The sequence below is a fragment of the Mastigoproctus giganteus genome, chromosome 3 (genome assembly GCF_048544385.1).
Source record: "Mastigoproctus giganteus isolate SK-2022 chromosome 3, ASM4854438v1, whole genome shotgun sequence".
In the NCBI taxonomy this organism is placed as follows: domain Eukaryota; kingdom Metazoa; phylum Arthropoda; class Arachnida; order Uropygi; family Thelyphonidae; genus Mastigoproctus; species Mastigoproctus giganteus.
Genome location: NC_143577.1, coordinates 221,539,383 through 221,554,264, shown reverse-complemented (window position 1 = coordinate 221,554,264; position 14,882 = coordinate 221,539,383). Strand labels below are relative to the sequence as shown.

The window sequence follows — 14,882 nt, the reverse complement described above, 5'->3', positions numbered from 1 at the left end:
GCATATATAAAATATATTATTATTTAGCTATTTTTAAGAAATTATATTTGTATAAACTATGCATCATCTTTTTAAATGGTAAAGGCAGACTTTTTCTTGAAATATAAGGATTTTGTGGCATATAAAAACTATCAGCTGAAAACAAAAAACTACAAAATACATTATAGAGTACAAAAATACAAAGACCCTATTTCAGAAAATGCAAAAAGAACTTCATATTGATTCTTTGTACAGTTTTGTAAAAAACATAAGGCCCCAAAATAGGGAGGTAGAAGTCAACTTCATTCATACTGACTCAGGAAAATATGAAGTGTAGAAAGCATTCCAGAAAATGGCAAAAAGCATAAGAATAATGTATATAGCTAGCATGGTCCATCCTAAAATCTTCTCCCATTTATGGACTCTGAGGTTTCTTAGTAGGCTTACTCCAACAAGTAAACCAGCTAGAGAGCCAGCAAAATGAGCTGAATAGCTAGTACTATTTTTCTCATCAGAATATCGGCCATAAATGGCTACACCTATGTCTAATCCTGCAAAGAGCCCCAGGCATATAAGTCGAAGCCAGGCAAAGGTCATCTCTTTAAAGTTCTGGAATAAAAACATTTGAAAATATCAATAAAAATATGTAACTGACATATAAATATTAAAGCTACGGTATATATGCATAAATAAAATAGTCTGCTGGAAGGATCAAATCTTGCTTAGAACAATTTTTTAATTATTTTTTAAAGTACTATTCACATAATACATTTAATCATCATTCATTTTTAACCTTTATTAAGCATTCTTTCTCTCTCACATCATAAATTGTGATTAACTGCAAATATGAATTATTAAAACAAAACAAAAAATATTTTAATTGAAACAGAATTTATAAATAATTTAAAACTAATTCCACACATTTTCTGTTGTTTCCTGATTTTATATTCATATGCTTTTTGTTGAACTGCTGTTTTAAAAAGAGTTCTGTCTACAAGAGTTACCCAACCATGATTTATACCAAATATTTAAAACAAAAAAAGATAACTAGAAACAACTGAATATAACAGATAAATTAAGTACTTAAAGTTGGGGATATCAATTCTACAATTTGATTTTAATAATTTCAGTAGAATATGTAACCTTATGATTCTTGGAAACATTCCATTACAAGAGTAATCATGGGCTGTTGGCACCATTCTCCTTTCCAGTGTTTCAAAGTATTTTTGTGCTACCACTGTGCTATTAATAAGCATAAGTAGAAAAGAAACTGGAAGATTCACATTATAAATGATACCATGCTTTAAAATATACTGAAATGCACTATAATTACTGCCAACTGCAAATTTAGAAAGTATAAAAATAAAAAATAAAGTAATGAAGAAATATGACTGCAATTTGAAACCCATGTACAAAATTTTTTTTATAACCTGTAAACCGAAATGGTGTTCAAATTATCCTGAAACATTTATTTATATAACATTATGATGCGTGATGTTTAATTATACAAGATTCATTAAATTTGAGTTTTTAAAAAAAAATACATAAACAAGCATTATTATAAAACACCATGCACAGAAGGAGCTCTGGCTCAGAGCTCCTTCTGTGCATGGTGAATGCTTATTTAATAAATAAAATAATTAGTATTTCAGTGAAAGGTATGGCATGATAATTAATTAAAATTATATTTAATTAAATGAATAAGGTTTAGTTTCACATTTTGAAAGCAACAATTCATTTACCTATTTAATGACGAGAAACCTTTCATCCAGAACACATTTAACATGACTTATTTATGGCTGACACTTCTGAACTCATTTTGGGCCGTTTTTTCATGGTGCACAAGCATCTTTAGCCATATTTTGCCACTGCATTATGTCTGTACAAGTGTGTGTGTGTGTGTGTGTGTGTGTGTGTGTGTGTGTGTGTGTGTGTGTGTGTGTGTGTGTGTTTCCACAGGCACATTTGAATGTTGTGCAGGCTGAAAAACTGAATAACTCAAGGACCCACTTGAGGATTCTGTTGCCAAGTCAATTTAAAACACTAAAGCATGAATATATTCAGGTGGAGATTAATGCTTTTTGTTTCTATTTGAAAGCAGTTATATTTATATCTTACTTTTTATTGTAATAAAAAAGTAAGGTGGATATTCTGTATGTACAGCTTTTCAACATTACAAAGCCAATAAATGAAACGTTGCTTTCAAAACATGAAGTGAAATGCTCTTCATTTAATTTAATATAATTTTAACTGTTATGTAGGGTAGCTCGATAAATATGCAAGGTTCCAAAAAAATTTCTAATGGAATTACTCAAGTTCTGAGAAAATGTAAAACCTAGAATTAAATTAAACAAAACAAGTTGATCACAGAATAGTAGATAAGCAGAATGCTGGATAAGAGTAATATTATTGCTGTGCATATATACTCTATTTAAATAAAGCATATTAAATTTATAATCATAGTAGCAACCCATAAAATGTAGCAAATTACATTTTAAAATATATTTGAATATGGTAGACTGTTTAAAAATATTTTATTAATAAATTAAAGATATAAGTAATTATCTATTTGTGTAGATAAGCCAAAGTTTTATGGTTGTTTGCTCAATAACTCCTCACACACTAATGGACCTATCTCCATCTGTTACATTCTGCACATATATATATATATAATATCAAAAGCAGTGGAAATAAAGGAAAAAATAAAAATAAACTGAATACGTGAAATGCACCAAAGCATGCAAAGCAGCAGCAAAGGATGCAGATGTATGTATATGCATGTTATAATAAATATAAAAATGTAGATATGAGTTACATGGAAAGCCAAAAAGAAGAATAGCTGAAACATAAAAGAAATATTTTAAGGGAACTGACCTGTAAAATAAATAAATTAATTAAAGGAAGTGACCTGTAAAATAAAATAAAATAAAATATGGCTTTTTGTGTAACTCATATCTACATTTTTATATTTATTATAACAAGCATATATATAGGGTATTTCAAAAGTATGGGCAAAAAAAACAAAAAAACTTCAGGATGCATTCTAGCTTAAAAAACAAAACACAATCCTTAATTTCTAAGGTTCATATGCTCATTTTACAATAACTATTCAGAGTAATGTTCTTCAAAAGGGATCTCTGCTTGTCAAATCAATCACTTCCAAACATGCTGGAATATTTCTACAGTGGTGTGGATTGTTTCACAGTGATAGTATTTGTTGTTGTAGTTCTGTGATATCTGGAAATTTAATTTCATATACATTTCTCTTTACCATTTTTGCTGCTGGCTTTTCTGATGACCTTTTTTGACCCAGAATTTAAACCCACGGGATTGAATCAATCTGGATTAGAAAGGGTAGAAACATTTTTGAGCTTTCTTCTCAATGAATAAATTAATCAGCTTCTGGTTGACAAAAAGATCTGATTTTTCTTCTGTCAGACTGGACGAAAAGTTCTAAAAGGGTGATTCCCCTCCATGCAGATTAAAATTTGAAGCCACATATTTGCATTCAGGAAGCAGTAAACATGTTAAATGATCCCCACAGGAATCAGCCTTGGGTCCCGGGAGGGTATTCATATCAGGTGATTATGCAAACCAAGAAACAGGGCCTCATCACTGGCCTATGAGTGGAGGGGTAGTAATAAAGGCATAAACTTGCAAAGACAAGAGAAAGGAAAAATAGAGATCTGGAACACATTAGGTGTACCAAAGAATTTTGGTGAAAAGAGAAGAAATAAACAGGTGTAAGAAATACAGCAATGGCTGAATGAGGCAGCATTGGGAGAACCAATCAGTGAGGTAGCAGTGAATATGTTTCATTCAGCAAGTTTAAATTCTAGAAGTTAGAGGCAGTGGCAAAGATAAAGACAAGAAAAGCTATAAGGTCCAGATGGTATACCAGGTGAAATATAGACAGTAGTGGGAAAAGAAGGAATTGGTTGACTAGTTAGGCTATTTAAGAAGATATTTAATGCAAAGCGAGTGCCTCATGATTGGAGAAAGGGTATAGTGGTTTCTATTTAAAAGTAGGAACCAATGCACTCAAGAGATGTGTCATATAATGAAGCTGTGGGAGAACAATGTGGAGCAATGGTTAAAAGGCAGGACTCAAGAAATCTCAGAAAACCAGCTTGATTTTATACTAGGAAAGTTGACTGTCGAAGAAGTTGATTGAGAAGTTTAGAGAGGAGGATTGATATGCATATGATCTTTACTGATTTAGAGAATGCTTATTACAGAATCCCAAGGGAAGTAATATGGGGGGAACTGGGAAGAAAGAGGATCTCTATGGGTATATTAGGGTTATCCAGGATATGTATGAAGGGGCCATTACAAGTGTAAACTTCTTACAAATGCATTTTGCCTCAACTCCTTAGACGTGGATCCTTGCAGGTCCATTCTTATGGGGATTTTTCCAGTAAGAGTAGACTTGCAAAGGTCAGCATCAAGCCTAATATCTGTTTATTGTGATTTCTGATGTAGTTAACAAGGAAGATACAAAAGAAAATCCCACTGTATTTGATATTTGCTGACAATATTGTCCTAATCAACAGGAGCAGAGAGGGGAAGGGTAAATATAAAGTTGAGGGAGCAGAGGAGCCTGGAGTCTAATGGTTTGAAGATTAGCAGAATTAAGAGTACATGGAGGACAGTTTTAGTTGAAATAGGAGTATGGAGGAGAGTGTGGTGAGAACAAAGATCAGCAGATGACACAGTATAATATATTCAGTATCTAGGATCAGTAGTAAAGTAGAGTGGAGAGACTGATGGGATACAACAGGTGCAGTCTGGATCAAGTGGGGGCAGGCAAATGGGATGTTCTGTGATTGGCAAGTACCAGCAAGGCTTAAAGGAAAATTTTACAGTGCTGGTGAAACCAGCACTGATGTATGGAGTGGAATGGAGTGATGGCCAATAAAGAGAAAACAGGAGCAGATGTTAATACAAGTAGAGATGAGAATGCTGGGGAGGGGGAGAAGAAATTACAAGGATGGACAAAGTGAGGAATGGGTACATCAGAGGGAGGCAATGTGTGAGATTGGCTGAAGAAAAAAAAATGAAAGAGCTTGTACCGGTATGCACAAAAGATGTTTTATGTGAAAACATCCTTGGCTTGGAAGAGGTCAGCGAAATCCATTTGTAGAATAGTATGATGTCACAATCACACTTCCTTAGTATGACTGAAACAATACAAATATTTGACCACCACATTTGCATTTCCATTATACTTCAGTGTGCACACAACATTTGCATTTCCATTACATTCCATCGTTAGGTGCCGCTGTAGATGCTTTCACATCAAATATGCAGGAAAATACAAGACTTGTTTGGCAACAAAGCAAGAGTGACAATGACCACAATGAATAAAATTACAGAAATGCCAGTGGAGGAGATATGAAGAGTGGGGAAAAATAGTGGGATGCAGTGAGGAAGGATATGGAAGAAAGCAGAGTGGTTGTAGATTTGGCCCAAAGCAAGAACATGTGAAGAGACAGGACTAGTAAAATTGACCAAGTAGCTTAGGAAAAGAAGAGATTTATTAAATAAAGAACTCGGGAAAGCACCATAAAAAATAAAATGAATAAAATTAATATTGAACAATGACAACAGATATTTCACAAGATTGACCAATAAAACCATCAAAAAACTAAAAGGAGATAAGAACAATAACAAAATAAGACAGTATAACCAAAAGCTTCTTAGACTAACAATTATTTCTCTATAAAACTTCTCAAACTATTAATCAAAAAGGCATATTTGTGCTATTCTCTCTATAAAGTTAACCTTGTAGTTATGGTGCCCCTAACTGTTAAAAATATCGTGACATTACATGTGACAGAGCTAAACTTTCTTTTTAATTTCAAAGTTTATGGGTTTTTTGAATTTTGCTTGGAGTATGCCAATATTTCATCTTTTCTCAAAGGATTGCAATACTTACTGTATGATTTTTTTCCCCCCCTCGCTTTTAATAAAAAAAATTGAATTCTGTTGAAAATTAAAAAAAAGTTATAAGCATAAAGTATTAGCTTCTTTCATTTTCTAGTTTAAAACACTGCTAGACAAAATAAAATGCACATATATTTCTACTTTTATCTCTATGTATGAATAGTTTTAAAAATATACATATTGGATGCTATTATTTACTTCATTTTAAATTTTTTTCAAAATTTATTTAAAATCTGGTAGGCTGTGAGGCACAAAATTTGAATATTACGCATGTTGCTAACTCTATTCCCAGTGATGACTGTTTTCAACATGCCATAGTTTATGTCCATTAGAATAGATTACTAATTGTTAGATTATGTGGGACAGTTTTATAAATAACTTGAACCAGAAATAAAATGTACAATTCAAAGCTTTATGACAGAATAAATATTGCTTCAACGAACAAACCAGTTAAATTGAGTTTATTGAAATAAATGAATAAATTAAAATACACAGAAGTATTAAAATAAAAGAATATATAAAATTAAATTAAAATTAAATATACAATCAAAACATCTGGCAAAAATAAACTATCTGTAGAAAAGAATAAAGTGATAAAACACAGGGTTGTTAAAATTAAAGTATCCCTATGTAGTGGGCTCTGGAGCGAGTTCTAAGGCTCATACCGAAGAGAAATTTGGACAACAGGTACATAACAAATGCACTTGTCATTTATTGGAAAAAAAAAAAAAAAAAAAAAGTAGTTACAAAATTTGTCACTATATGGCACTGTGGCAATACAAATCACTTGAACAGTGTGCTACAATTGTTCAACGTGTTCGCCATTTTGGTCATCAACAGTTTCCATTCGAAGAACAGCATTTTCTACAGCTGAACGTAACATGTCAACTGGAATAGCCAGCAAGTGATGTCTAATGCTGTCCTTTAGATCTGTGAGAATTTGACATCCTTCCCGATACACCTGGTTCTTCAAAAAACCCCACAACCAGAAGTCGCATAGGGTGAGGTCCGGTGATTGGGGTGGCCAAGATGTCTGGAAACAAAGGCTGATGACCCATTCGTCTGTAAAGTGTTGCCTTAGCAATCTTTGGACAACGGTGGATGTGGGGTGGCACACCATCTTGCATGAATATGGTATCCTGAAGGCACCAAAGTTGTTGCAGCTCTGGTATTGCGAAATTTGACAACATTTCATAATATCACTGTCCAGTGATGGAACAGGTGCAGGGTCCAGTCGGTGTTACCTGTATAAAAAAATATGGCCCAATCACAAATGTGGCTGAAAATCCACATCACACTGTCACTTTTGGAGAATGCAACGGGACTTCTTGGATAACTCGAGGGTTTTCTGTTGCCCAAATGTGACAGTTGTGTGTACTCACTTGTTCATTTAAGCAGAAGTGGGCTTCATCACTCCAAAGGATGTTCCATGGCCAAGTGATATCCACTGTCATTTGCATCAGAAACTGAAGTGAGTATGTGAAACGAATATCTGCATCACTATGCTTTAGCTGCTGTAGCATGTGCATCTTGTAAGGATAGTACCGCATTACTAGCCTTACAGTGGAATACGGCATGTCCACTTCACAAAAAACAGCTGGCACACTTATGCTACAACATAGAGATTGACTTGATAAATCCACAACAGCCATAGCCACATCTTCAACACGAGAGGAGTCCACTCGTTTTTGACCTCTATCTGGTTGAACACCAAGATGTCCTGTCGCTTCAAATTTCGCAATCGTTTTGCAGACAGCACAAACAGTCATAGGTCCATGTGGGCCTTAAGCGCTTCTGATGTCGGAATTCTCTGGTAGTACAGCTTCACTAATAGCGTCTTTTCCTGCAATGTTGTTGGCATTGCTGCTGTAGTGCAGGCAAACATCTACCGTATGATTTTAAAGTGACTGCTTTTCTTTTATACAGTACAGTAGTGGCGCTGTGGCAATAACGTACGATTATGCAAATAACATAAGTTATTTGCATAATCGTAACTAAGATAGTTATGCACCATACAGTGACAAATTTTATAACTAATTTTTTTTCCAATAAATGACGAGCACATTCTTTATTGTACCTGTTGTCCAAATTTCTCTTCAGTTCAGCCTTAGAACTTGTTCCAGAGCCCTCTACACAGGGATATTTTAATTTTAACAATCCTGTATATATCAATGTGCCTCTTTGTCAACTTAAACAAGATATATCACAATAGACCCTTATATTACACAGAGGCATAGCATTGCACATTTGTTAACAACTAAGTGTGAATTGTATGCAGTGAAAGGAAAGCAAGGAGGGAAAGGGAAGGAAAGAGAGAAAAAGACATTAACCGTCAGACTCCGCAGAAATTGTGTGGTACATGTTTGCCCTGTTGTTAACTCACCATTTCTTGTCATGATGTATAATAATGGCCTCCATAATAGGATGTGTGCAGGTTCCAACATTACAATTAATGATGGGAGCCTGCCACAGCTACATGGAGAGCCTCCAACCATGAGAGATTACATGGGCATAATCCAATATTCCAACGTTGGGTCATGAATTATAATTAAAATGCCGCTCATACCAGTAATGCTCTGCAACAGGGCCAACATGTACTGCACCATTTCTGATGGTTAACATCTCTCTCTTTCTTTCTCTTCTCTTCTTTCACCACACACAATCAACACTTAGTTGCTGTTAATGCGCACAAGGCTATGCCTCTGTATAATATAAGGATCTGTTGTCATGTATCTTGTTTAAGTTGACAAAGAGGCACTTCACCCCAAAAGCTCCTTGATATATATTTTATTGTTTTTAGTCTTGCGCATATTTATCACTTTTATTCTTTTGTGTTAATTGTTTATTTTTGCCATACATGTATTGATTGTACATATTTTACTTTAATACTTCTGTGCAACTTAATTTATTCATTTATTTCAATAAACTCAATTTAACTGGTTTGTCGGTTGAATTAACATTTATTCTAACATGATTATTCCTGATGCTCAAGGCCTTTTCACTAATATTCTAAGCGTTATAGCATCAATTGCCATCGGTTCCTCATACTATCATTACTACAAGTAAAAAGTAGAACAAAAGTGGTGGGTTGTATCTGCTGGGTGCAATCATATAACTCGGGGAAAACAATAAATAAAAATTCAAAAACCTTACCAAGTAAAAATTTGTCTATATTTAGGAAGATACTGGGATACAGAAAATCAATTTTTATGTTCAGACAACAATTAATGAGGTTCATTATTTTTAAGTTACACCTCACAGGTGTAACATGACAACAAAATTAATACAGTTTTAACAAAGCCTCACTAGTGAAATCTTATGCCCGAGACTGCTAATTTTTAAAAACAATACTCATCAACTGGTCTGTTTATTAGAATAAATGTTTACAATGATCGTGGAAATTTCCATCCCAGATATTATGTTTTCAGTCCTCACTGGCAACTGATCAGTAAAAATCCAGGCATTTTAATAAGAAGTTTCTTATGCAGACAAACTTAAAACCACCATTGTTAAATTAGTGCTGGACAAAATTATTACAAAGTCCCACCCACTGTGAAACACCCAAAAGCATTCAATGATAAAATACATACTAAAGTGGAAGGAGGGGAGAAAAACTACAAAAATAACGTTAAAGACAAAAATAAAAGAAAAAAATTCTCTTTGAAAGAAATATCAACTCCCACATTTATGTGAGTCATTATACATTGGTCAATACAAACTAAGGATAAGAATAGAACAAATGAGTAATAAAAAAAAAAGTAACAAAATCAAGAGATTGTATAACATATCAGAATGACAAATAATTAGTTCTGTTTATAAAGGAAGTGTTGCAAAACAAGGGGCAAAGAGAAGTAAAACCAGGCTGTTTTTAAGAATAATAAACATGGATAAATAGTACAAAACAGAAATAACAACACAAATTGATCAAAAGTAGTTCTGTATTTTCAAATACAAATATCCAAGGCAGGCAGGTCGCATAATTTATCAGGTATTGTTTATAATTATAAAACAAAGTGATTATTTCAGTATTACTCTATATGACAGCAAGTACAATAGCACTTAAATTATTGTACTTTTAAACTAAATGTGTAGTAGAGAAGTGAGAGCTGAGCAGAGTTTAAAAGTGAGTGTTTGTGGCATTCTCACTTTTAAACTGCGAGTGCCACAAACAACAAAATAAAACAGTTTCCTATTAATAATAATTTGGGATGGGAAATTGCTAAGAAATATACTCTTGTATAAGTTTGACATTGCCACAAGGAGAATATAATCTGGGAGAAAGCAAGAACAAGCACACTGTCCAGTCCATGAAATACACTTAAAAAAAGAAGGTAAATGTTCTAAAACATTATACATTTTTCATTATATCTATTTTTCAGATTATCTGTAATTAGGAGTTAATCTGAATAATGTGTATAAAATAAATTAAGGCATAAGTGTTATAAATATCTCAGGCTGGTATAATATGATAATCCTAAAGGGACAATCTTTGTAACATATGTTGATCATTTAAAATGAGAAAATGGCAAAATATTGCCTGCGTTAAGTTGGAACCACATTTCTTGAGTATTTTGCTTCAAATTTTAAGTCTTATGGCTGAGTATGCATTTTGGTTTAAATGTTCTACAAGTAAAATGCCAGTGACAATAGGCACAGACAGCTGGCAAAAAAAATTATTCTTAGAACAAAAGCAATCACTAAATGTTTCATGTATGCTGAACAGTATGCAGGTGCTCCACTTGCAGTCATAATCTCCAACTTTCAGTAAGGAAATGAACCACATCACTATATCTAATAAAAGTTCTTAAAGATATGTAAAAACTGGCAAGTATACACAAAAAAAATAACAACAGACCTACTAGGTTTGTTGTTATTGTGTGTCAATTTAACACATTTTAATTTCAAGAATTAATCAAATTCCCACTGCAAAAATGACCATAAGAAGTTACTTTCATTTGTTATAAAGGATAAGGGTGGTGATATCACTGGCTTTCTAAGTGGCAGAAACAGTTTGGAAAATAACAAGGTCATAACACATAACATACATGGTGAAAGACAAACCTGATTCCTCCGGTGTAATGTTAAATGAGAAATGTATAAAAAAAAAAAAAAGTTAAAAGAAACATAAGGGGTTTAGGACTTTACTTCAAAACAATTTCAAACTTCACAGATACACAGTTACTAGCATTTTGTATATTTCATTTTAATTCAACTACTGTATTTGCTGGTCAATAAGATGCACCATACCATAAGTCACAACTAGATTTTAGAAGAATTTTGGAAAAATATTTTATTACATATACAGTCCATTCCGGTTATTTGGGACACATCGGGACTAGTGCATTTTGGCCCGATTAAGCGGTTGTCCCAATTATCCGAATTTTCACGTAAATAGGTAAAAATACAATGTACCCCCCCCCCCTTTACAATTGGTTCACTGTACAATCAAATCACGTTACAACGAACTCAACATAGTAAAGTACCGTTCACTATACAATGTGCAGTAAGCGCCAATCATTGTGATCACGTTTGTGAATTGAATTTTAATTCTATTAAACAGCGATTCTAATTAGTGAAAATAGGAGGAATATTATCCACAGGCTATAAAAGAAAAATATATTAAGCACAAATTTACCCTTTATTACCTTACCAATTAAAAAATTAAATGATACATGAAAATTGGAAGAATATACGTGATAATCGGAATAATTAATATGTACTGTAATATGTACATACGAACTAGTTGACATTTGTGTTCATTGGCATTTGTGGGCGGGGGGGGGGGGGGTTAAAATTTAAAGCAGTAAAAAGATAAGCAATCAATAACAAAGAACACAGCACACACAAATTGCAAGTAACACAATACGTGCAAGTGAGAACGGAGTAACGAGTTACAAAGCTTTAAAAATAGGAATGAAGAGAAGATCTGAAAATTAATTTTTTTACACGATTTAAAATTTCATGGAAGTGTAAACACATTTCATCATAATAACCCACAGAATTCTAGCTGTCGGTATTATCACAAATTCAGTAAGATAGAGCTTACTGTCCGCTTATGATAGATTTCACTAACAGAAAAGCCCAACAAACAGGTGAATGCTAATTGTTTTTATCGTTTTACGGTTGTGACCTCCAGAATTTCAACCGAACCACGTGGTACCGTCGGAGACAATTGTAGGGTAATCTCCAGTGCTGCGGTCTCCTGCCCCAATTAAACGGCATGCTGTCCCAGTTAAGCAAAATAAACCCTGGCTATTTTCTCGACTGGGTTCTGTTTTTTAAGATTTGCCCCAAATTTGCTCCAATCGGTTAATCGGCTGCCCCGATTAACTGGTGGCCCAAATAACCAGAATCCACTGTATTTAAAATACAAATAATGTTTACTGTATTCTACTGTATAGATGAAATGTGCAAAAAGATGTTTAATCCATATACAGCACATATCCATTCTGTAGTCAAAGCTATAAATTTATTACAAATTAAAACTACTATATGGCACAAAACTCGGAAACATGAGATACTAAAGAGATGTTTTTCTCCCTCTCTCTCCACTGTTGACTTCTTTTTTTTATAACCTCAAACACAAAAGATATTAGAACCTTTAGTACTGTGCATAGGTTGAAGATTGAGAAGATGAAGATATTTGTTGACATCAGATTTGAATTTCTGTAGATGGTAATTTTCAGAAAATACATATGAAGGGGGATGTTTCAAAAAACGGATGTTGAGGGAATAAATGAAGAAGAAGAAAAGTTGGTTTTGTGAGTTTGAAGCTGGAGAGTAAAAGGATGCTGACTGGTTGTGGCATGTGTTCAGACTGATTTGGAAGAGCTAGGAGGAATTATAGAAACCAATTCAGAAGAACGGCTCCAAGGAAGTATTTATAAAAAAGGCATGCAGAAGAAACAGAAAGAAATTCAGAGTGGACTTTGTAAGAGATGGGTCATTAATTAACCTAACTGCTCTCTTTTGAATGGAGTCCAGAAGCCTGAGAGAAGTCATAGGGGCACTTGCCCCAGATGTGGGAACAATATTCCATAGTACAGTGGATATGAGACTTGTACAGGTGCCCATGCTGAGGAGCTTGTTCATGCACCCATGTTGACCAACCATATTAACGCCTCCACCTGCAGTGAGCATGGAATCGCCATTCCCGGGCACTGGATGACTGGAAAAAGAGTTGCCTGGTGTGATGAATCAAGGTTGGAGCTCCATCAATACTGATGGATTGTTGTTGTTGTTTGGTTTTTAGGAGCATTAGCAACTAAGGCCATATTGCTCCGGGATATGCGGTGGTCATTCCCTGACCTTTCCGCATCCTCCGTATTTGGTGGTGACGGGCTCGAACCCCGATCTAATCAAGAAGAGAGTGCTACGCACTGCTGCTCCTTCCCACCTGGCTATGGAGGCGCCTCAATAAATACTGATGGATAGGTGTGTATTCAACAGTGAGCAGGTGAACAGCTGCTCACTGTTGATCACACCCTCACTGCCAGATCCTATCTCAGCATTATTTTTGACCAAGTTTTGCCTTACATGATGACCATGTATCCAGATGCCACTGAACTCTTTCAACAAGATAATGCCTCATGTCACAAACCTGCAACGTACAGCAGTGGTTTGAGGATCATGTCCAAGCATTTTGTTGCTCTCCTGGTCACCAAATTCCTCTGATATCAATCTCATCGAACATTTGTGGGATGCAGTGGAATGCAACATTCACCAGTCCATGCCAATGCACCTTGTTCTGTTGCTGAACTCTGGGATGCTCTTCTATCCAGCTGGTCCAGGATAACTGAAGACACCTACCAAAGTCTCATGGAGTCAATGCCACGACAGGTGTAAGTGGTTATAACAGCAAGAGGTTGCCCAACATGCTATCAGATAGGTGGCTATAATGTTTTAGCCCATGACTATAATTCAATATATATGCAGTCACAAGTTTAGAGTTTAATAATAGAAGTTTTTAGAAACAAGCACATGAATTGTAAACTCTTCTGGTCAAAGCCATATAGAGAATAAACAGAAATTAATTTATTCATTTAACAAGGAAACTCCCCCGACGACTCCTTATGAAAGGTCCTCAGTAATAATGCATTTCTTTTGCTTTCCCAGAAAACTGCCACCTAGATAGCATTAGTTGAGGCATATGATGCAAGAACGCAAGCTTATACAGCATCAGCAAAAAAAAAAAAATAAATAAATAAAATAAACTTCCCATTTCACCCATCCAGTCACTCCAAATGTTTGTCTAGCTCAGCCTTAAATTAATTTAAGCTATCAAATTCCATAACAAAAGATGGAAGTCTGTTCCATCAATCAACTACACACTGTCTAAAGGCAAACTTCCACACATCTATTCTACACTGTCTTTCCTCAATTTGAAACTATGTCCCCTCAGGTTCTTAATCTGAGCAAGCAGAAGTATCCGGTCAGCAATGAGCCTGCTCAAACCATTCAAGGCCTTATACACCTCGATCAGATCACCTCACAGGTGCCTAGTCTCCAGATACTGCAACTTGCAGAACTTAAGCCTTTCTTCATAAGTGCACCCCTTTGTTCCTCTCACCAATCTTGTTACCCTTCTCTGTACTCGTTCTAGCAACTGAACATCCTTTCTAAAATGAGGCCTCCAGACCTGTACTCAGTACTCAAGGTGTGGCCTGATCATTGCCTTATACAAAGGGATAATCACCTCATTGTCTCTGCTAGCAAAATTCCTATATATCATTGACAAAACTCCATGATCTGTTCTGGCAGCCCATCTGCACTGCTCAGAGAACTTCATATCTGACTGCACACAATTACCCCCAGGTCTTTTTCATTCTCCACCTCCCTGAGTGTAGTACCATACAGGTGGTACGTTTCTCTTGGGTTACTGCTATCCATATGCAGTACTTTGCATTTGTCAATGTTAAACTTCAGTTGCCACTTCTCAGCCCTAACTTCATCTGCCT

The 14,882-nt window shown here is 34.8% G+C and overlaps 1 protein-coding gene across 1 annotated transcript in view; it reads right to left on the bottom strand.

The window, feature by feature from the left end:
- Positions 1–274: 274 nt before the first annotated feature.
- rho-4 (rhomboid-4) overlaps positions 275–14,882 on the bottom strand; it is a 51,689-nt gene continuing 37,081 nt past the window's right edge. The window contains exon 8 of the mRNA XM_090370890.1: positions 275–588. Within this exon, the coding sequence (XP_090227016.1) occupies positions 286–588 (303 nt within the window). The 3' untranslated portion in view covers positions 275–285. The remainder of the gene's footprint in view (positions 589–14,882) is intronic.